This window comes from Atractosteus spatula, chromosome 5 (assembly GCF_055471065.1).
Source record: "Atractosteus spatula isolate fAtrSpa1 chromosome 5, fAtrSpa1.hap1, whole genome shotgun sequence".
NCBI classification, from domain to species: Eukaryota; Metazoa; Chordata; class Actinopteri; order Semionotiformes; family Lepisosteidae; genus Atractosteus; species Atractosteus spatula.
The window spans coordinates 14675189-14699081 of NC_142710.1; the positions used below are offsets into that span (position 1 = coordinate 14675189).

The window sequence follows — 23893 nt, forward strand, 5'->3', positions numbered from 1 at the left end:
TCTGCATACATTTAGATACCCATGTTGTCTAACCCCATAGCACTTTTATCGCATTCGTCTTTAATTACATTTAAAATAGCTATGTGATATTATATTATAGAAATCTTAGTGTTTGATGTGATGAGAAGATCAAGTGTTGCCTAAGAAAAGAAAGATCCATCTGGCAGTGAACTCTGCCCATGCTCTAACTTCACGTATTTTTTCAACACTTTCTACACTTTCTACTTTCTCAGGAAAATACCTTCCTTCTTTCTGAAGTCATGCTGTAGCTGTCGGGGTGTGCGCTACAGTACCACTTCATTAAAGTGTTCAAGAAGCTGTCGTTTTGTGCGGCCTTTTTTCTACAAACCGAAAGATGACAGATGACAGATGAAAAATCAAAACTCGAACATTTTGCTGCATACAAATGTTCAGAACGATCTGTTAAACACGAACTAGAGGACACAAGTGGAAACTCTGTGGAAGTGCATTCAAAACTCACAGCAGGGTCATTTCTGTAAACAAAGGGTTCCAGGGGTGTAGAAAAAGCTGTCCGGCCATGTTGTCGAAGCCAATACTTAAATGGCTGCAGTAGATCCTACTAACATTTTGAGCTGATTCTCTTAGGTATGTAAGCACCCAGAATGATGATTGATGACTGTGGATTACAGGATAGCTGTATTGAAACCACAGCTAGTGTTGGGGTGAGCATTCCCACATGACGTAGACATTTTTTACACTCAGTGCTGGATTTGGGGTCCCAAGGGAGCTTTAGGATGAGGGGCAATGCAATAGGCCCGTTATGGAAGTAGATACATTTCCAAGAGCTTTTTCCAGTGTTCTTGATTGTATTATACTGACATTTTTTGGTTTGAGGAACATTTTCAAATCTGATGACTGGAGGGCATCGGAGACAGATTGCAGGACTGCTTTGTTGAAACCCCAGCTAGGGTTAGGGTTAACATTCCCACACGACTTACACTTTTTACACTCAGTGCTGGACTTGGGGTCCCAAGGGAACTTAAGAACGAGTGATAGTTTGCTCCTACTAATTTGCTCCTACAAATACTCCCTCAGCTCTCAGTGTCCATGATCAGACCACACAACACAGAGCAGTACTGTTTCATTATTAGTAATTCTTTATTGAAATGATGATGTTCACAATCTACAGTGTTGAAAACAATCCTGGTACGGACGTTTTCTGCAGTCCTATCCCACCCATCACCCCTACACCAGAAAACAGTAACAGTGATAAAGAGTATTAATACTGAGACATACAGTAGCTGTTAGTGATGAGTTCATAAGATTTGTTTAATCTTCACATCTGACAGGAGTCAGCAGCACAAGGTCTTTATAATCCCAGGTCCAGAAGACAGGATAGATTTTCTCCCCTTGATTGAAGACCATGTCAGTGAAGGTGTAGATATGAGTCTTAGACTCTACTTTGTAAAAGGAGACCTTCCTCTTCTCGATATCCACACAAACCCCTAACTTCTTGGGATGCACTTTGAGGTGGGAAGAACAGTATTCTAACATCCAGTACCCCTCCTGAGGAGAGAAACTGAAGTCTCCTTTCCTCTCTGCAGACTCCCTAGTGACTCCTATTCTCCAGTATTGATTCACCTCCACCTCCCAGTAGTGTCGCCCGAAGGAGAAGCCCTCCCTGCTCAGGACACAGGCCCAGGAATCAAATCTCTGGGGATTGTCAGGGAAATTGCTCCACGGTCCCTTTTGCACTCTCTTCCCATCCTCAGACAGTGTGAGAGAACAATACGCTGTGTCAGGGTCCAGAGTCAAGTCAGCTGTCGGAATAAAAGTGTAAATATCAGAAGAGTCTGCTGAAAATATGAAAATTTAAGTCAAATGATATTTGTGAAATATGTATTTGATTCTTGGGTGTACAGAATGTGTAAATGTATACACCTCATATAAGCACATACATATTCTGTGTACTGTATATACATGTAAATTCTATAGCTGCTATAATATGTAGTGTACATACAGTATTACACTATATGATACCTGAAATCTAGGATTTCTTCTTTTTACCTTTCAGTGAGGAATTAACCTGCACTTGTTCCTATACTGTACGTAGGAGTATATGCCAAGTATATCCTACATCACTGAAGCACTGACTCTAATTTTAAAAATTCTGTTCTTTAAAAGTATCAGCGACTCCACTGCTGTCCATTCTTCACTGTGGTCAAGAGTTAAAAAAACTGTATTCTTCTCTTATACTTCACAAGCTTCAGTTTGAAGGGGAACACAGTTTCTTTTATCTTGTTAATTTTTTTCGACTTCCAGGTCCTATACATTTGTCTATGTAAGACTTCATTCCTGAACAAAAAGCTGTCGTTATTTAGTGATGAGTTAGGGAGCCCTCTACTGGACAAGAGTGAAAACTGCAGTGTGGCCCTGCAGCTGACAAGGCAGCATCTTCCTCTCATGTTTCACGCTTATTCTGCATAGAAGTGGACACTGTCAGCCATACTAATTCCACAGGACAACCTGTTACTGTGGAAATACAGACACCCTATAGATCACGTCTGGTCTGGAATGAGGACTCCGATATCACTAGTGAACACCCTACTTTAGGGCTTAATGTGAAGTTGCAAAGGAATTTTCCACATATTCCAAATGGGGGAAGAATAATCCAATTTAGAACAGAGAATATAAGGATGAAAGAAAAAGTGATCTGAATGGAAAATTCAAAAGAGCACCCAACTTTTTGCTGTGAATTTTGCTGCTCAAATCAGTGAAATTACTTGTCACTCAGTGAAATCTGACCATTTACAGATTTAGGGAAGGTTTATAGGTGTCCCAAGCAAACACTAGGGCTTCTTATCCTTTGTCTGCCTGTGTATTCAATATTGATTAGACAAAATGAATCTGTTATTATTTAAGCTGCTACAGGAAGTTATTTTTACAGCCTAGTGACCCTAGTAAGTAGTGTGGAGTAATTAATATGGGTAGTATTTGAACATTATCTTCAGCTTTGAGCTCAACGGAAAAATGTGTGGAACAAAGTCTCAGCATTATTGTTCTAATTAGCATGAACTGCAGGGGGCTCTGCATCAAAACACTGAAAGATCTCTGTGTAAGAAGACTTACATCCCATTTAAATATGGATTTCCTTCATTCCAGTTCTCTTCACTGCCCAAGATATCTGAAAATTTACTATCGCGTGCTAAAGGCTCTACATGCATTAACTGTAAATCAGCTACTAATGAAGGTAGACAAACATTATTGTTATTAATAATAAATGACAATGATTATAAGAATGTATTAATAAATGTGATGTGACTGAATGTTAGTTAATAATAACAAAAAATTTCCAAGCAATGGATGCATAAATTCGTTATGTGGTGACAGTACTATTTTCACTACGTACTAATGTGATCCAGTGTTCTGCTTAGTATGTTCCTGCTGTCAGTTGCTTAAACCACATGTGGTTTAAATTAATCCCCTACTTTCTTAACACCTTCTGGAAACAAGAAGACCCCCTCTGCACCGACACTGCCCGCTATGTGAAAGCGCTGTGCCAGACATTCGACTCATTGGGCAGAGGACCTGAATCAACCTATCAGCTTCTCCAGCTCAGACAGGGAACTGGAGCAGCACATTCCTACACAATTCAGTTAAAAAAACTGGCTACTGAGAGCAGATGGGGGAAAAAGCTCTTTGCAATTTCTTTAGAGCAGGTTTGCCTTCGGGCATACGCTAACTGGCAGGGATCTTGCAACAGCTTTGGAAGAGCTGACTACACAAGCAAGGGAGAGTTCCATGAGGAGAGAAGCTGGAGACAAACAATCCACATTTGCTCCTTCCCAACCCAACTCTCCTCAACCATATGAATGGGGAGACATAAACTGGCAAGGGGAAGCATTTATACATTCCGGTGTGGTGAGAAACTTTATGGACCTAGCTACAGCAAGAAGACTGCAAATTCCCCTGCTTGCCTCCATTGCTACACAGCTACACAGCTGCTTGATGGAAACCCTTTGTGCCATCAGTCTCCTTCCCAGAACTACTGTATTCTTCCAAGGGGCAGCCTGTTCACCCTCTGCCTTCCTGAATCCAAGGCCACGAAGGAATATATCCAGAAAAACCTTGAAACCAGTTTTATTTGCCCTTCATCATTACTGGCTAAGGCTATCTTTTTCTTTGTTCCAAAAAAAGACTGGACAGGACAACAGTCTGTATAGACTACACAGGACTGAAGAAAATCTCTCGGAAAAAAGAAAAAATGTTATTCTCTCCCTCTCATTTCTTCACTTCTGGGGAGGGCAAGCAGAGTGAACACTTTCTCAGAAATAGATCTGAGGGGAGCATACAAGCTAATTAGAATCTGGGAAAGGAATGAGTGGAAGAAAGCCTTCAATACCTACAGTATGCAGTTTATTCTCCCATGGTCTTTAAGACTTTCAGCAATGTCTTCTGGAACCCCTTTCCATATCTTGATGATATGGTGGTGTTTTCTGGCAACCTCTAAGAACATGTTCAGCATGTCCCCTGTGTTCTTAATTGACTCAATTAATACCACCTCTTCACAAAAATTGGAGAAATGCAAATTCCACAAATCCAAGGTGGGTTTGCTGGGTCATATTGTTTCCCTGGCAGGCATCTGAAAGGACCCTGGTAAGGTTGCGGCTGTCCTGGACTGGCCCACATCATCCACTCCCCCCTATAACAGACCTATCCAAAAAGAGACCCAATCGTGGCAGATGGTCTCCCAAAAGCAAAAGGCCTTTGAAGATCTACAAAGACCATATAGGACTCATCCAGGTGGATGCTGCACATTGGTGGTGGTGGAGGGGAGTCCCCATTACCTGTAAAGCGCTTTGAGTGGAGTGTCCAGAAAAGGCGCTATATAAGTGTAAGCAATTATTATTATAAATTATTATTATTATTATTATATACCTCTGCTATGATTCTTTGTCATTCAGATCCCTCACAGCCTTTTCAACTTGAAGTGGATAACTGACATTGGTGTGGCTGCAGTTGGGACCCAAACACCACCCCTGTGCCTATTTCTCCTGGAACAAGTCTCCAGCAGAGCGTAATTACGATGTAGGCAACCGTGAGATCCTTGCAGCTATACTGGCCCTCGAAGAATAGGCACCTAATAATCTAATAGGCATCTGATAGGCATCTCCTGGAAGAGGCTCAACATCCTTTTGTGGTATTCAATATCTATAAAAACCTTGTGTATCTACGGACAACCGATTGTCTGAATCCCCGACAGGCCTATAATCCCTGTTCTTCTCCTGTTTCGATTTCTCTATAACATATCGACCGTGACCCAGAAACGTCAAGGCCGATGCACTGACCCGATGTTACCCCTCCAGAGCCAATCTCCACCAGTCCACAACACCGAATAATTGGGACAACTCTACAGGAAGTCAAGTCAAAGGTCTCTGCTGCTCAGGAGAGCATTTGTCTACAGAGCAGCAATCTACAGTGAAGGCTACTAATGCCAGCAGCCAAATTTTCTCCTTTTTTTTGAAAATGCAGAAAAGACTCCCTCTAGCCCATTTCCAGCTACTGCAACTCATCAGCAACCCACAATTTTTCATCCGTCCCCTTGTTAACAACGTCCTGTTCTAGCTACAGAGCAACTTTTATTATATAATTGAAATCCATTTGGATTCCGTGCCTCAAATCTTGAGAAATTCACTAGAACTTCAATTCCAGCCCGATGAACAGAAATGTGACATGGAGAAACCATATTACACCAGAAGCCCCACCACACCAATGCACAGCACGCATTGGACCAGCTGCCCCCCCCTACATGTAGATTGCTAATACTCTCTCATCTCAGACTTCCTATTTCCCAACCCAATGCTCTCAGCAGCTCCCTTTTTTCTTCAAGCTCCAGAATTCTGACCTCCCCCTGACTTCACTCAGCACTGCAATATCTTCAGGTCTAGGGCAGCAACTGCTAGTCATCCTCCCCTTTGCGCCTTGTCGCACCACCAATTATTGAGAGTTAAAGTCAATCCGGATGCAAGTTTCAGCAATTATTAATCTGTCCTCTATTTCAATTATGTGTATTTCCCCAAGCCCAGTTAGTTTACCCCATGGCACATCACACACACAGATCCAGATCCAGTCACAGACACTGTGTGTAGATGACGACCTCAATGCCACAGGTTCACACTCCTTCACAGTCGGCACTGCAGTCACCACTGGCTGACAGTCTGTCCTTTATCACACTGCTGACTTCCAGCCTGTTCTCACGTGATGAGCTGTGGATGAAGCTGATCAACTTTTTATCATGTGTTGCTCAGTCTCACAGTACGGCACTTTACACAGGACTAACTGAAATAATGTTGCAGATGTCAGTGACATGATTTCTTTTTGGATTACAGTTTTCAGATCAACACTGCCTGCAGAACAATAAAAATACAATCCTTGCTCTGTGTGCTGGGAGGGGTGGCTATAGTGGGTAGCCCTGGTTTCCCTCTAGTTCTGCCACTGATAGGAACTTGCAGATTTCTTAGGGTGAATCAGGCAGTAAGATGGAGGAATATACAGTATGTGGGATCAGTGTGTCCTGACAGAGCTTTTAGATCCAGTCAATAAGAGACTAAAGGGTCTGTTTCTCTTCCAGTGCCCGAGACATTTTAACATTATGTGTCTTATTTGTCATGATAAGAGGTGGGTGTTGTAGGTATTTTCGTGGTCAGGGGAAATTAAGTTTCTGTGTTTTCAGTTCAGACAGATTTTTCTTATTGTCTTACTCAGTGTGGCACAGTTGGTGTGTCGAAGAATACACCAACCTAAAACATTGGTCAAATAAAACAAGTTCATCCTTCTTACTGAGCCGCATTTTACATGCAGAAGAAAGAATCAAGTCAAATCAGCCCAGGTATAGGCAAGAACTCAAAGTAGCCAAAGCAGAGCATCTCAGAGAACCACACCCAGAGTTTGTAGCTTGCAGTTATTGTCAAGTGGGACAGGGAGGATATAAAAGCAAGGAATGAGCATAAATTGTCAATCCAATAAATAAGACAATGAAATGATGAATTTCTATTTGACTTACCCCTTCCCCCATGAAATCTTTAAGTTTGTTTTAATGTAGTCTGACTGCATCACCCTCGATAAAGGTGAGGGACTTTGTAACATTTATTGTATTTGAACTCAGCAAAGGCAACTAAACCAGGTCCAGCCAGTATGAGGTGGGTGGACATACAGGAACTTTTCAAGAACCATAAAATCACACGTGATATAAATACCACCGTTAATAAGGTTTGGTGAAACAACCCACTCAGCCCACTTCTAAGAGGTCACCCTGGTAAAGGTTCTTCTAAAACTACCCACACCAAACACAACCTGAACAATAAATAATTCTAGACTTCAGACTCCTGGAGGACAGGAAGTTAGGCCTGTGAAGTTAGGCCCAAGAGGACTGGAAGTCAAGACCAGGGATGTCAGGAAGCAAGGAAGCCAGTATACCAAGGAGAAGAAGTAACAAAGAACGCAACTGGAATATGTAAAGAGCTGTAAAGAATACGTTGTCATTGTGTAAAATGGGATTTTTACACTATCAGCACCAACATAAGAGCCTCCTATTGGCCATTAGAGAGATGAAAAAAAGATTCCCAACCCCAAGTCCTGATTGATTTTTAACGTTTCCCCTTGAGTTATGTCCCTTGAGTTACATACAGGAGTTTACAGAAAAGCTGACCTGTAGTACAGCTAATGTTTACACAGCCAGTCTGTGTTACAATAGTGGAGTATTTATGTCTTTATCTTAAAAAGGAGACATGTTTACCTGCAGCACTGCACAGCAACTGATATACTGGAAGAGAGAAATACAGACACTGTTAATCACAGACACACACTGGGCTCCACACAGTCAGCACTGGGGGGGGGGGGGGGTCATTCACGTTTCTTGCTGTAGAACTAGAGCATGTGCAAGAGTTTCCAAAACATCAATCATGGTCATGAAATGCCACATATGAAAAATTCCATTGGATTCTATACTTTTTGTTCAGTTTCACAGCCTACAAATATATTCTGTAATAACTAATGGCTGCCTGCTTCACCAGTGCCCTCTTGTGTTCAGGGGGATAGCTTGTCTCCCCATCCCACTAAACCACTGTTTAAACATTTGCCCAAAGAAATGACTGGATTGTTACTGCTATTCTGAACATTTTGAAATGAGTTATTGTTGAGATGAATCATTGCTTTGAGTCCATTTTGTGTTCCTTATGCAAAAGTGCGAAAGAGCACCACTTGGCCACTACGGCACGTGACATTCCTCTCCTTGCTATATCAATATTCCTGATGAGTAATTAATGTCATTGTCTGAAGAAAAATATTCACTCACCAACTCGTTTCTCTTCCCCTGTAGAGAAACACAGGCAGTGTAATAAATAACTGGCTCTGCAAAATGCTAATTGTGTGTCTGTTCATCAACTGTTTAGTCAGATTTTCCCATTATAGAGCTCAGAGATTTTCCCGTTCTAGAGCTGAGTAGAACTATGAATTCATAGAGAAAGCCCATCATTTCTGCGAGGTTATGCTCCTGTAGGATCTACCAGACTGAAATGTGCTGTTTCACTGGTACCAGCTGTATCAGAAAGCGTGAAGAAGATGTATTGACTGCAGTCTAGAGTGATGTGCTCAGTAGATTGGATGGACTCTTCACTGCTCCCCACTGACACAATGTGAGAACTAGTCAGCAGTGAATAAGGCCCAGTACTAAGGTTCAGCCTTGTCTCATTTGATCACATTGGCACTCTCACTCTGTGGCACTGATTTAAACTGGAGTCTACAGTTCTTCACATGGTATCTACTGCATAAACTGTCTCCCGTTCTCAAGTGTAGGATTTTCTGTGCTGCTTTTAAACATAATAATGCTATTTTACACCCATCCTAACACAGACATTCAGACACACGTATACTGTATAACAACCGCATACTGTCCATTCTTCTCCACTGGATCGCCAGAAGCACAGATGCTGCTACAGTCACAGCTGATATTATAAAGAGAGCCACCATCCATCCAGAGGGTCCAGGGAAAAAGTCTCCTGGAAAACAGCACAGGAATATGATCCCAAGGGAACTAATACACAGCCCATCGGGTGTACACATGTATGTTTTCTTATAACGCAATACTTTTCTTTACCAAAAACAAGATTATTTTAAATCGTTTCTCAAAATATCGCAAATGCAAGTGATCTCTAATATCCTCTAAACACGACCTTTAAGTTTGTTTTCACAGCAGTGAAACTATTTTGTAATAAACAAATTAAAAGTGTAACAACAGCAATATATAGACAGAAACTACACAGTGGGTGAATAATTTGTACTTTTACCAGGAAAATCCAAAGACAAGAACAAGTACTATATATCACAAACCACCAAAAAAACCTAAGCTTTTCAGAACTGTGTTTCATAAATAGATACATCAGCATAAAGTAAATAAACATTTTTCATAGGAATATTTGTGAAGAATCTCGTGTTTAGAGAAGCATCAAAGTATGTGAATAATTTATCAGTTTTCCAGCAAAATCCCAGCACAAAAGCAAAACTTCACTAAAATACATAAAGAATGTTTTTGCTTACATTGAAATTTTACTCTGGAAATTCACAAGTTTATAAAAACAATGCAAAAGAAATGGCTTTTAAAGCTCCCCTATATGAAATTGACCGACTTTAGAAAAAACTAATCTAAAAGGTTAAAATAGCAGTTATTCAGCCAATTCTGACCATTCAGAGCTAAATCTTCATCACTATGGCATGCATGTGTTCTTTTTTATTTTATTGAACTTGTTTCTTATGAATACTGTATAAGTGCATAAATACCAGAAAGCAGCAAAAAAAAAGGTTAAAAAACTCTCTAGGACTAGGACCAGAATTAGTGCAATACAATAGTAGTATACTCTTTTCATTATTTGTATTAATTTACATTTTTTAAACCAATCCAGGTACTGTCTTCATAAAGACAGCTCACACCCAAAAAAGGCTCCACAGACGAAACGTTGTGTTTCCTTTCTTCTCTTTTCGGCATGGAATAAAACTATTACTTGTTCATTGTTATTTTTACTATTACTATTATTATTATTATTATTATTGTTATTATTATTATTACTGAGCTTCCGAACAATTCAAGAGGTGCTATTAGCACAATCAGTCTGTCATATGAAAACTTCTTTGCCTGATTCAGCTCATTCAGCCTGATCCTGAGATCAATCTGCACTCAGCTGGACCTCCATCAGCTTGTTTTCCACTAGACCAGCTCAGAAATACACCAAACCAGCGGCATTTCCCTGTTCGCCTGTCCTCGTTTGCACAGCATATTCTCTGGTTATCGCCTCTTCTCTGCCTTCACTGGGACCAAGCATATGGATTCTTCAGCCTGTCCTACAGTTATATAGCTACTTTCATCTCTTAGCTGTGTCATAACTGTAGTTTAACTAAAGCAAACACAACACTCAAGACTTCACATTCAAATTTAGTACTAACTGGGTATGTGGAGCTCAGACTCCCAGTCTGCCATGGGCTGTGTGCTTCTAACCAGACAGGAAAAGATGTTAGACTCCTGTTTAACTGGAATGTAGCTTTTGATACTGAGGAGCCCTTGACTGTTGCTGTCCTCTGTGATGGGCAGTGATGGCACCTCATTTCCATTCTTGTCTATCCACATCACTGCAGGTGCAGGGAACCAGCCCTCTGCTCTGCACAGCAGCTGGGTCTGACCTCCTCCAGGGGAGTGGAGAGAAACTGAAACATCTGCCAATAGAGAAAACAACTTAATATAATGGCAATGAGAGCTACACAGCTCTTCTAACCATTGGAGACTCTCCTGATAGTCACTATGGAGCTCACAGTATTAAATCTCTTCAGGGTGCCAAATCCCTTCAGCTATATAATTGACCCGACCAGCAGATGGTCTTCTGGACTGGTGCAGATCTCCTGTAATCTCAGTCCACCTACAGCTTGCGATCTCATTGTTAAATACCCTCTGGCATCTTTGCAGGAATCTCTCAGAATCATACAACTGAACAATGTGGACCTGGTGGCTACCAAATGAAAAGTCATTGGCTCACAACAGACATCCTTCTGTAACTTTTCCACCATTGGTAATCGTTATGAACATAAGATGTATTATATAATTTAAAACATTAACATTATGATTACAAAATAACACTCACCTCTTACAACCAGGTCAATAAGAGTGTCTCCATTATGTTCCGCAGACTCCACCAAACAGTTATACAGTCCATGATCAGAGAGACTCACATTTCTCAGCTTTAAAGAAACGTTGCCTCTGTGGAGCTCATGCAGAAAGAGATTAGCCCTGTCCCTGTAGGCTGGGTTCTGTACATCAGTGTTATATTTGTGAGATTGATACAAACACACAGGAGCTTCGTATTCGCCTCTAAACCACCTGATGTCTAGGTCCTCAGCACTGATGTCCGGTGAGAGGTAACAGGGCAGGACAGTATCTTCACCCGGGGACACAACAACAGGAACACCTGAACCAAGAACCTGGAATTTCTCTGAAAGTGAAAGAGCACAGCCGACATGAATCTACCACTTCTAGAGGAATGATCACACTGAAACATATCACACAAGGGGATGAAGTGCTAAACATCATGGTGCTGGAGCCCTGACCATTTTTATCTCTCATCTCATCACCATGAAGGCAAAGGTCACAGATTGTTTAATGTCTATTTCAATTAGGCTGTGTTAGGATTGTTTTGTATTTGTATTTGGCTACTTTAATCGAGGCAAGTAAAAGCTATGCAGAACCTCTCCTTTAAGGTTACACAAACCAGACACAGCACACATATTTAAATTCCAATTCCAATTCCAAAGCTAGCGTTATGTCGAAATATAGGCCTTTAGCTTTACATCCATTGATTTTCTAACCACGTTTTGGGGAGCCGGAGCAAACCTGGCAAGCAATGGGCACAAGTCAGGATACACCCTGGACAGGACACCACTCCATTACAGGGCACACACAGTCACAAACACACACTCACACCAGGGTCACTTTTCCCAGAAGCCCTACCGGTAGGGCAAAACCGGTAGGGCTTTGGACTGTGGGAGGAAACCAGAGCACCAGGAAGAAACACGCACAAACACAGGCAGAACGTACAAGCACCCCAAAGCACTCTGGGACTTAAACCCAGTTACAATCTTGTTCAAAATCAAGGCTTAGGGGTATGATCTTGAGCGAAGAAGGACACTTGTTATCTTAGAAAACCTGGAGGAGTTTGTCTTTGTTGACTTATTGAGTCTCTTTCTTTGTAGTTAATACATACTGTTTACATTCAGATGAGAAGGGGTGTGCTAAAGAATAGTATTGCATGTTACACACGGCGATATAATATATTCCAAACCAATCTGAGTCAGTTTCAAAAGACAACAAAAACAAAGTGCAACAAAGAACCAATGTAATAATGAATAAATCAAACCGCCAACAATAAATACTTTGAAAAACACTGTTCAAATGTCCGATAAATTTCTATGCAGAACATAGTAGTCTACTAACAGCACCCCATCCACTTTCTATCTGCTTTATTCAATACAGGATTGTGAGGAAACTGCAGTCTCTCCCAGCAAGAAATGGGCACAAGGCAGGGTACACCCAGCACAGGACGCCAGTCACTTCAGGTAAATTATTTAATCATTTTTGCAATAATATTAAATCAGTTGTTGGGCATGTAACTGCACCAGTGCAGCTTATTGACATTGCTGACATAATGCAGTATATGTCATACCTCCCGTCTTAACATTGAGCAAAAGGGAAAGATTTAGACTTTCATAAATGTAGGAGTCAAGGATGCAGTATTTTGGGTAATAACTAGTGTAATGTATGTGTTTCCATATTTCCATTTCTCCATTGTAACACTGAGTTTGTGCCCTTCCAGTATAGTGTGTGAGCACTGCCACTTTTGCCAATGCTCTCTGACACTCTTGCAGTTTGGGCACATAATATATACAGTACAATTCAGGTGAAAATTCTATATGTATTTTTCATACGGAAGGTCACATGTGACTGAGATGGAGATTAAGGTGCTGGAGCAGTGCTACATCCTTGAATACAGACAATATCTGTAAGACAACAAGGTTTAATACCCATGCACTGCTTATCATGAGTTACTGTTCCTGCTCAGTGTGGAAACATTACCACAAAAATCAAAAGTTTCTCCTCATTGTACCTGATCTCGACACAGACGTCTGGAGGAGAAGCAGAAGAATCACACAGAGACAGTCTGATTGGCAAGACTTCATTTCTGAAATAAGGGAACACTCTGATTGGTCTAATATCATCAACCAAACAAAACACAGTTTGACTGGTACACATCATCCTTCAATCAAAAAGATTTTATGGTTAGTGAAATGTGATTTCACTAAAACAGACACTCAAAGTGATATATCCAGCTGTACTATGGCAGCGAGTTTCCCTGAGCTTCAGTTCTGATGTGATTGATCACTCACACACTGCTGTGTCTGACTGATCTTACTGTCACTGCAGCACACACCAGCTTCAGTCCTGACCTTACTGTGTATTCTCACAGTGCTAACTAACTATCTCACGATGCTCGCTATGCACTATGTGAGCATAGTCTAGATCTATATCTATATCTCACTATGCACTATGCTATCTAACTGATCTCACTGTCTCTCCTACTCCAGAGTACAGGAGCTAAAATCCCAGAATAGTTATACACCTCACAACCCCAAAGATCAATGGCAGTACAATTGAGAGAGTGGACAGTTCTAAATACAATACCTTAGTATTATTATTGATAAAACATCACAAAATGTCAGTCTAGATTGTATTTTTTTGTAAATTGACTAAACTTTAATAATGAGATGTACTGTTAACCTTTTAAAGAAGTTTTATGGAATCTTTTCTTATACTCATCATCATATCCTAGTTTTGTTCTCTTGCCATCTCCAACCAGTATAGGTTGGAGAGTGTGAAAATTCTCAGCAGCAAGGTAGTAGGTACTGGACAATGTAGTCTTAAAGATCTATAGTATCTGAGAACATATAAAAAAGAGCAATGATATTGTCCTAGATCCTACTCTCCCCCTCTGTATTCAATATGTTATTTTATGTTTACTATCTGGATACGTTGCTGCCTATGAAGACTAATAATAATAATTGCTTAAACTTGTATAGCACTTTTCTGAACACTCCACTCAAAGCTCTTTACAGATAATGGGGACTCCTCCCCACCACCACCAGTCTGCAGCCCCACATTGATGATGTGCTTACACACCAGCTCTCAGTGGGGAGGAGAACAGAGTGATGAAGCCAGTTCAGAGATGTGGATGATTAGGAGGCCATGATTGGTAAAGGCCAATGGGAAACATCACTATACAGTATGTATATGTATAACAGAGTTAAACCAACATGACAAAGATAAATAATTCTATATATACTGATGGAAAAAAAATAAATGCAATATTTTCTGGAATGAGAGTCCTATAGTTATAGCTTATGTACTTTCACAAAAAGTTGTCAATTTGTTTTAAGTCCTCTGACCAGCAATACAGCTTGTGCAGTGAGGTATTGCAACTTGCCAATCACATGGAAGCTCGTTAGGTGCACTTTTACCCAATGAGGTCCAAGTGGAACAATGCCTGATCAGGACACCATTGAAAAGGCCTTAATTCACAGCTTAGGTCACTGCAAGAAAAAGGCCACACTTAGTCAGTTTTCTGTGCATTCCATAATGCCTCGAGTGTCACCAGAAGCCATTAGCATGCTGCAGGCAGGCATGTCATGTGCCAGCATTGCCAGACACTATGTTGTAAGCCGCTCCACTGTGTCCCGACTGCAGAGAAGGTTTCAGCAGACCAGCAGGACTGAAGACCCTGAAGATCCAGGTGCCCTCGAGTGACCACACCAGAGCAGGACTGACATATCAGACTGCTCCATCTGAGAGATTGTTTCTCAACAAACTCATCTAATCACGTTTTTGCTCACTCATACTGTTCATGGCGGCACGCCCTTCTTCTTACATCGCCCCAACTAGTATCTGTCTGGGAATATAAATGTGATTTAGTTATATGGGGCTGATAGAATCTACGAGCTAGACTCTAACACCTAACACGTTATTGTCTATGCATATGCGTATTTTAGCTCTGAAGTTATTAACTCTGATCTTTGTCATTCCTGAGTGAATGATCATTCTGTGTTCACAGCAGATCATTCCACAGATACTGTGTATTCTATTAATTTGTCGCTTGTTATGTATGTTTTGGTTGTATCAATAAATTGTATATCGTATATTTAGAATCCATTTGTGAGACTGTAAATAATTATCTTTGATTGGTCCCTAAAAGTCAACAAGTACTCTCGCAATTTACTGTTACAATTTCTGATTGTCACAGCAAATTAAACCCCCCCCCCATCTCCTACACTGCGAAGAAAATGTTTTAACTGTTAAGAGTTGTTGCTCACAGAGAAAGATGCCATTTATCTACAGGAAACACAAAGAGGAAGAAAAACTTTCAAATGGAGTCATGAATTTACTGTATGCCCGTTGCCAGCACTGAAATATTGAAAATAAGCAAAAACATACCTTCATATACACAGACATAAATCATCTGTTTTGTGAATAATTGTACTGTCTGAATGCTACAGGACAGTATCTAACCCTTCAGTACACTGTGCTGTTAATTCTATTAAAAATGACAGGATACTTACAGGCTGTTTAATCTGGTCGGAGCTCCACACTCTGCTATTTTGAATTTTACAACACTTTTTTAAACTGTATATTTGAAGTCGCTTAAAAACCACATTTAAAAAATGATCAATTTTGACTTTCCCTGTATCACAAATGTCCTCTTTTCACTTTCAAGTACTGCTGAAACACTGAGAGGCAGGAGGGAATTTTGGGAAACTGAGTTGTGCAGGGTTGTGCAACTGCACGATGTCATGGTCATGTGCCTCAGGCACCGCTCAGTGTTCAGGGATATATACTCTCTGGGACACTTCTGTTACCATTAGAATATGACCAGTAAAATAAGTTCAGTATATTGGCAGGTCATTTGTGTCCCCTCCTGTACTGATTCACTGTGGAAACGTATTCTCAGCCTATGAGCTCTGACAGTGTGACCTTATTTTACACTGCTGAGGAGTCACTCTGGAGTGAAATGTGTTCCCTTTCCTCACAAGTTGTCCAGAGATGAGGAGGATCTGAAGGGACTCTACTGTCCTTATCCTCAGGCTGCAAATGGAAGCTCTTCTCTCCCTTTAAAGAGCCTCACAGACAGGTTCAGCGCCTGCTGTGATGAAAAGCTATCGCGCTGATAGTACTTTCCGGCTGGGATTCATTTATACAGGGAAAGCAAACAGTACAAACAACACCTGCATGTATCAAGTCTTTCCCACACACGGGACTTTAATTAAGGCAGCTTTGTCAGACTGGTCACAAGCTCATTAACTGCATCGCAGACTCCAGTATTACCCTTACCCGTATTTCTAATGATCACTGTCAGTTCTTCCTAGCCCAGCTGCAGGTGAACACCAACAGGTCAGTACTGGTCAGTCTCGTTGTCCTTAGTCAGTATGTAGAGGAACTATACTCCAGCTAGAGAGTCTATTTGGGCTCTGCTGTTTCTGCACAGGTCACACTATGTCTTAAAAGATCTCAGTACACAACATTTATTCACAGGTCCATGCAGAAGAGAAAGCAAGTGATTCCATGTTGCCCTTTATATGGTATTTTCATATATTTACTGCAAATCAAAATATGTTGTTAACTTAAGTATTCACCCATCTGAGTCAACACCTTATAGAAACACTTTTTTCAGCAATTGAAGCTTTGAGTTTTCAGGGGTATGTCAAATTTGCTCAAACTCTGTCAAGTTGGATTGGGAGTGTCTGTGAACCACAATCTTAAAGTTCTTCCAGAGATTCTCAGTAGGATTCAAGGGCTTGTTTGAGGCACTCAAGGACATTCACCCTCATGTTCTGAAACCTCTCCAGTGTTGAGTTAGCTGTATGTCTGGGGTCATTGTCCTCTTAAAAAATGTGAATATTCACCCTACTGTAAGGTCTCATGCTGGCTTAAATAGGTGATCTTCAAGCATTTGTCTTGATTTAGGTCCATTCATTGTTCTCCTTATACTGACAAGTGCCCCACTCTATGATGCTGAAAAGCATCCCTATTAGATGATCCTGCTATAACTACACTTCTTGATAAGGATTGCATTATAAAGATGATGAGCTGTGTCCAGTTTGCGCAAGGCATAGCAGTATGCATTCAGGCCAGAAAGTTCATTTCTTGTTTTGTCAGACGAGAGAATCTTTTGCCACGTGGTCTCAGGGTCTGTCATGAGCCTTCTTGCAAGCTCCAGCCATGCTCTTAGCTTCTGTCTAGCCGCTCTGCCATAGAGGGTACAGAGATTTGTGTACTTGGAGATGTTTACTGATCTCAGCCATTGAACTGTCAAGGCTGTCAGAGTGGCCACTGGCATCTAGAGTGGTTATGTACTGTTTCTTTGCTTCCGTTTCTATGAACCTGACTTTGCTTCTGGGATTTGTCAACACCCTACTTATGTTTTTATAACCTTCCCCAGATCTATGACTGCTCGCAATTCTATTGTGTTGTACAGTTGTACAGACACCTTCACGAGTTTCAGCTCTGATATGTAATCAACTCAAGGACCTTATTTATACAAGTGTATTTCTTCTGATATCATGTAACTTAATTGAACTGACCTTAAGTTTGAACTAAAAAAAATAGATGCACCTGGGCTTCCTTTTGGGTGTTAGGGGGTGAAAACTTATTAAATCAAGCTTTTGGTCCATTATGATATAATAAAGTCATTTGTGTAGATTAATGCCAGATTTAGCCAGCAGCCATATGACCCTGCAACTCACAGCCTTCAGCCCAGTGGAGCTCAGCAGGTGTGAGCCTGGTCAGTACCTGGAGGGGAGACTCCTGGGAAAGCTGAGGCTGCTGCTGGAAGAGGTGTTAGTGGGGCCAGTAGGGGGCGCTCACCCTGCAGTCTATGTGGGTCCTAATGCCCCAGTATAGTGACGGGGACACTATACTGTAAAAAGGTGCCGTCCTTTGGATGAGATGTAAAACTGAGGTCCTAACTCTCTGTGCTCATTAAAAATCCCAGGGCGTTTCTCAAAAAGAGTAGGGGTGTAACCCCGGCGTCCTGGCCAAATTTCCCATTGGCCCTTACCAATCATGGCCCCTAATAATCTCCCTCTATGAATTGGTTTCATTACTCTGTTCTCCTCCCCACCGATAGCTGATGAGTGTTCGGGTGTTCTATGGCTGCCGTCGCATCACCCAGGTGGGGCTGCACACTGGTGGTGGTGGAGGGGATCCCCATTACACCTGTCAAGGTTTACGAGACATTTAGGCGCAAACACGCAAGTGAAATGAAAAAGAATGAAACAACTGCAGCGAACGTTTCAGTCGTCAATTCATTATTCATCCGCTAGAGGGAGGTGTTGCAATCTGGTTCATGTCCCGAGCGGCTAAGCAGGCTATCTGCCGTCTCTTCTCGTTGGCGAAGGCTACTGCAGAATTGAGACATTTCGTTATACCACGATTACAAATGTAAAAATGGACCGTTGGCTTACTGCTAAAGTTAACAACAGCGGTGAACGTGAAACTGTTAAAGCAAATTAATGAAAGGTGCTGAAATACATGTATGTATACATAATGCTCACACCAGAAGAAAGCTCCTAAGCCGAATCGTTGTGTTTTCTTTTTTAGGCATGGAATAAATGTATGACTTGTTCCTGTGTATACATAATATCAATTATATTGTGAGTGAGTGTGACGAGGGTGTTCGTGTTGTTGTCTCAATGGGTTTTGGGCTGGGGGGGCGGATGTCAAAAAGGTTGAAAACCCCAGCTCTAAGCTACAACACAAATGATCGTAAGAGAGAGAGACTCTAAGAGTTACTTCAGCCAAATAAATGGAGATAGTGTACATCCAGATATGGTAAGCTCCGTTTCACTAATAACTCACTCACAGGCCAAGAAAGGGGTCAAACAGGACTCCTTCGCATGAACAATTAAAACATTCATCAAAATGGAGCTTGTTTCGAGAGGAGGAGAAAGACCGGAGCAAAACAAGGAAAGGTTTCTGGAAGCCCTAATCCAAACATCCAGTGCCACTCCTCACACCTAAACATAGGAAACAAAGCCAAAGCATGCCCAGTGAAAAGAATAGATTCTCTGGGCAACATAAACTTTATAAATAATGCAACAGGGGAGATGTGATTGACCTACCAAAAAGTTAGAATATAACAACACACGCCTTAAACACAAGCAGATCAATAACAGGACAAAACAAGGCCTAAAAAGCCTAAAAGCCTAAAAAGCCTTTAAAAGCCTAAAATCTTAATAATAATGTGCAAATAGAGATAACTGTGGCATTTTAAAGGGATAGAAGTTTGTCTGCTGAGCAATTGCATTCTGTCCACCAGGGGAGTTACTAATTCTTCCTGGGGAGCAATTTTTAGCTTCCAGACTGGAAATAAAAACAAATACCAACCCACACACAGATTTAAGATTATGAGTCACACAACTAAATATTCCTCTATGTGCGATGAGTATTTGTGCGATTGCTTTATGCACTGAGTGGTTTCCTCTTTTATACCAAGGTGCAGGAATCTAGATTGTCATCACTTCCAAGACTTCCCTTCTTACCAAAACTCCACCTGGACCTGCTCTACTGTGAGAGTGCACTGTTTTTTTGTATTGTGCATTTTTTAAATAGACAGTGATACCTTGTTAGTTTCTTCAACCCGTCTTGTGCTGGTCTGAGGATGTGCTGTTGGCTCTGAGTGCACGAGGGTCTTTAAAATCTTTAAAATTGCTAGGTGACAGAGGTGACTGCAGTATTTGCAGATTGCCACTTCTGTGAAACATTATTATTCACTATTGTGACACAAGCTGCCCAATGTGACACAAGCTGTTTCAATGTCATAACCATAATTAGGGGATGTTTTCTAACAAGACAGTTTGGATTGATTAGATGATGACTGTTAGAGAAGCAGAGGTTGAATGTTTTACGTTAACTTCTGGAGGGTCAGGGCTGTATTCAATGCTTAAAAACAATGGAATGATGTGATGTGATCATTGAGGGATCGTCATGATGAGTATTACATACAGTAAATATTTCTTCCAAAAAGGTACACTCACAACAATTGCTCACAAGAGATACGTGTTTCTTTCACCTTCAGTGATATACATGAAGCAGTTTTCTGGTTCACTGTCATTTCATGATATTCTGGTTAAATGCAGAATTGAGCTGATGGCTTGAGGCCATCGTTCATCCTGGCCAAGTCTGTAATAGTCTGCCCACCCACCGCTCTTAAAAAACACTTGTGATTTGTTTTGAACATAGTAGCAGAAAATCAACATTCAGCTCTGGTGGTTCCACACGTGTTTTCACTGTGTTTTCAGTACTGTATGTTGTCTAGAGATAGACTGAATGGCAAAAGAGAATTGTATTATTCTCTGATGGGTTTTCAAGGCTGTGTAAGATACATTGGAGCTAATGGTGTACAACCTACCATGTAGAATGTGGTGATTCGGCCCCAAACCTGGTTCAGCAGTGGGATGGCCACTCAGATGAGGCAGAGAGCAGGTATGCAGCTTCACAAGGCAGTGGGTTTATTACCCTTTTATTTACAGGACTCTTCTTTTCACTTGGCAGGGAGACTAGCTAGGGGTACAGAGACGAAGGGGGAATGCAGTCTTCTGTAGTTTACTATGTGGTAGAAAGAGACAGAAAGCTAGGGGTGTCCCCCTTTTACAGGGAGCAGTGGGGGAGGAGAAGCTGCCAGAGTGAAAGGGCAGGGGGTAACAGCACAGTCTAACACCCGGCAGAGAGGAACACTACATAGCTCCACTGTGAGGGGCCCCATCCATTGGCTTAGAGGTTGGGACAGAGGCCTCTGACGTTTCTGGCACCATAGACCCAAATTGTCTCCTGCAGCTGGAACAGTCAATCCTTTGCCTAAATATTGTAGTGGATTCTTGCACCACCATGCAACAGGCCAGAAACACCAGAGGCAGCAGTTTGTCTCAGTCATTTTGATGCTAGCTGACCGCAAGGGACAGCTGGAATCCCAAGATCCAATTAAAGCATTCCACTAGGCCTTCTTTGCAAGTGAAGGGGGGTAGTCTGGGTCTTCTTGATCCCTAGGTGCTGACGTGTGGTAGGGAACACGCTGGACTCATAGTTCCATTCTTGGTTGGAGTGCATCTTTCGGGGGATCTGAAAACCACAGAAGAACCGTTCAATCAGTGCGTCACTCACCATCTCTGTCTTTTGATCCAGCAGGCCTTAGGCCTCGGTCCAGCATTGTCCTTCACTATTTGCACAAACCGATTGACCCTCAGGGTTCTAGGCAGGGGTCCCAGGATATCCACTGCTACCCTCAGCATCGGTGTGCTCACAGAGAAGGGTTAAAGGGCCTGGCCTTTGGGTTCTTTAAAGGATAGGAGCCATTGGAGGGTGAAATGGGAGCCCGCAGATGTGGTCATGAAAGTACACGACTGCAACCACAACAGCCAGCAGCTTGCGGTGTGTGACACAATATTTGCACTCTGCTGGTGTCATGGTCTGGCTGTTGCAGTTTATCACTCATTTCCCCTCACCTGTATGCTGCAACATAATGGATCCCAGTCCTTCATCACTGACATCGGTGTCTAGGATGAAAGGAACCTTGGGATTAGGACCGGTCAGACCTGGAGCTTCACACAAGGCCACAAGGCAAGTGTTGAATGCCTCCTGCCTTGCCTCCATTCCTTTATGTGTGAGATCTTGAAGAGGGACTGTGACTATGACAAAACCAGCCATGAAGCAACAGTAGTATGACATCAATCCTAGGAAAGGTCCTCAAATGTTTCAGGTTATGGGGAGCCGGCCCAGACCACACTGCCCTGACCTTGTCCTTCTTGCCACCACTGATGTGGTAGCCGAGGAATGATACCTCCATCAGGGGGCGCTTCTCCAGGTGCAAATGCAGGCCTGCGGCAGCAACTTGTTCCAGAACCAGGCCGAGGACATGGAGTGCACTGTTGAAGGAGCTGCTGTGCACTATCAGATCATCCAGGTACACAAGCATCATCCCGGTATTGTCACAACCGCCAGCCAGCAGAGATCAACGCGTAAGCGAGCTAATCAGCACCAGCAGCGGGTTGCTATTAACAAGCACCGCCGCACGAGTTAACACACCTGCAATCGCTCTACCGTGCGGCACGCCGGGTTATTTATACTATTCTAACCTACTTCCCGTTGCTCGGTATTGAGTTCACTTCTTGTTGCTCTGCCTAGCGTTTCTTACCCTTTTGCCTTCCTGGAATTCTGTCTACACCTTTTGCCTTCGGACTTCGGATCTCATCTCGCCCCTTGGATTGTTTGCTATCTGTGCCTATTTCGGATTTGACCCTGCAGCTCTCTTTTCGACCACGATTCCGTCTCACATTTTGGATTGTTTGCCACCAGTGCCTTTACCGGTTCTCGACCTACCCTACGCCTACGGACTACGACTCAGCTCCTGGTTTTGCTCTGTTCGCTTACTTACCTCCCAACGACTCCTGCATCTGCATCGGATCCTTTTCACCTCTACAGAGCAGCGTTACAGGTTTCTTTTCCACTAGTCGTTTGAACGGGCATTGCAGAGGCCGAAGGGCATGACCTGGGATCAGCCACCAGCTTTTCCTACTAGAAGCCAGTGATGGGAGCCATGAGGAGCCGGCCAGGGGGTTCAGGGATTTCATCAACAAGAGCCCAGGCCAAGGACTAGGAGTCCTGAAGGAGTCCGTTGATGTGATGGCATATATGTTCTGATAGTAAATGCTGAAGCTCCAGGTATTGTGCTTCTTGTGCATACTATCACAAGGGGGAAACGCTGAAGGACTGTCCGAAGGTTTGTGAAAGGTCCCAGAAGGTTTTGCCCTTACCACTTCTCTCCCGCACAGTCAGAATCCTGCCCTCCTCCCGGTTTGGTCTGGCAGTGCTTCCTGGCAGCAGGAGTCAAGGCGGAGTGTCATTTCCCCTACTGGCCCCAAGACATGGCTCTGCAGCAGTGAGGTACGGTCCCCTGTTGAGTGCTCTAGCTGAGCGGAAGCTAAGGATTGGGTGCTGGCCTGGCCCTGGGATGGCCCTGGGAGTTGCCTGTGATTACAAGAGACTGCTGGGCTCACCTTCGTAGGTGGAATAGATGTCCTTCTGGGTGGCAGTGGGCGCCGTTGCCACTGTGTCCGCCTGCGACAGAGTGGGCATGAGGGGCTTGCTGGCAGAGGAGGTGTGGAAGGAGAGGAGCCAACATCTGGTTGATGATTTCTGCATACCACACAGTGCTGAGGGTTTACATCGGACCCCTTAGCAGACAAACGGTACCTTGATGGAGGTCTAATTGGGCCTGGGACCCCCAGAGGAAATCCAGCTCCAAGATTCAGGTCTCCTGGGTGGGGTCGATCCGTCAAACTGGTCCCTTGAATCGCAGGTTCCCTGCTTCCATGACAGCAGTGGCCCAACACTGGGGGGAAGTGGAACCCTACAATAATTTTCTATTTAAAGTGCATATAATCTTTTTTTTCTTCCCTAAGACTTTGTCTTTTAAAGCTGAATAACTGCTTCACTAAGTTGCTAACAGTCTAGTGTGATACACCATGTTTATTAGTTTAATAATGTTCAGCACTGACTTGGCTGAATAGTACACTACCAAATAACATGAGAACAATTCATTTATTCTCCAGTTGTGACAATTCTTAAAAGTAAGCTAGAAAATTAATGTACTTAATATACTATATATTCATTTCCATGAACCGCAACCCTTGCTCAATTTTAAGCCATCTTCTCATTTTTTTTCATTCCATGTATTACCGGGAGCAAAAATGTTAATATTAGTAAATATGACATAATCACAAGTCTCAGATGCTGAAG

General features: G+C 42.4%; 1 protein-coding gene across 1 annotated transcript; it reads right to left on the reverse strand.

The window, feature by feature from the left end:
- Nucleotides 1–1143: 1143 nt before the first annotated feature.
- On the reverse strand, nucleotides 1144–15811 carry LOC148834551 (butyrophilin subfamily 1 member A1-like). Its single transcript, XM_088915179.1, has 8 exons — nucleotides 15664–15811; nucleotides 13161–13235; nucleotides 11145–11492; nucleotides 10456–10722; nucleotides 8910–9017; nucleotides 8315–8332; nucleotides 7757–7783; nucleotides 1144–1781 (listed from the first exon to the last, which is right to left on the reverse strand). Exons 2-8 carry the CDS (start codon nucleotides 13231–13233, stop codon nucleotides 1291–1293), a joined length of 1332 nt encoding a protein of 443 aa, XP_088771305.1. The 5' UTR covers nucleotides 13234–13235; nucleotides 15664–15811; the 3' UTR covers nucleotides 1144–1290.
- Between the last annotated feature and the right edge of the window lie 8082 nt (nucleotides 15812–23893).

Coding starts and splice junctions, on each gene's coding strand:
- LOC148834551 (XM_088915179.1), bottom strand. CDS start 13,233: ATGAAGTCTTGCCAATCAGACTGTCTCTGTGTGATTCTTCTGCTTCTC. Junction 10,723..11,144: donor TATTGACCTGGTTGTAAGAG/GTGAGTGTTATT, acceptor CTCTATTGGCAG/ATGTTTCAGTTTCTCTCCAC. Junction 1,782..7,756: donor GTTGCTGTGCAGTGCTGCAG/GTAAACATGTCT, acceptor TTATTCCGACAG/CTGACTTGACTCTGGACCCT.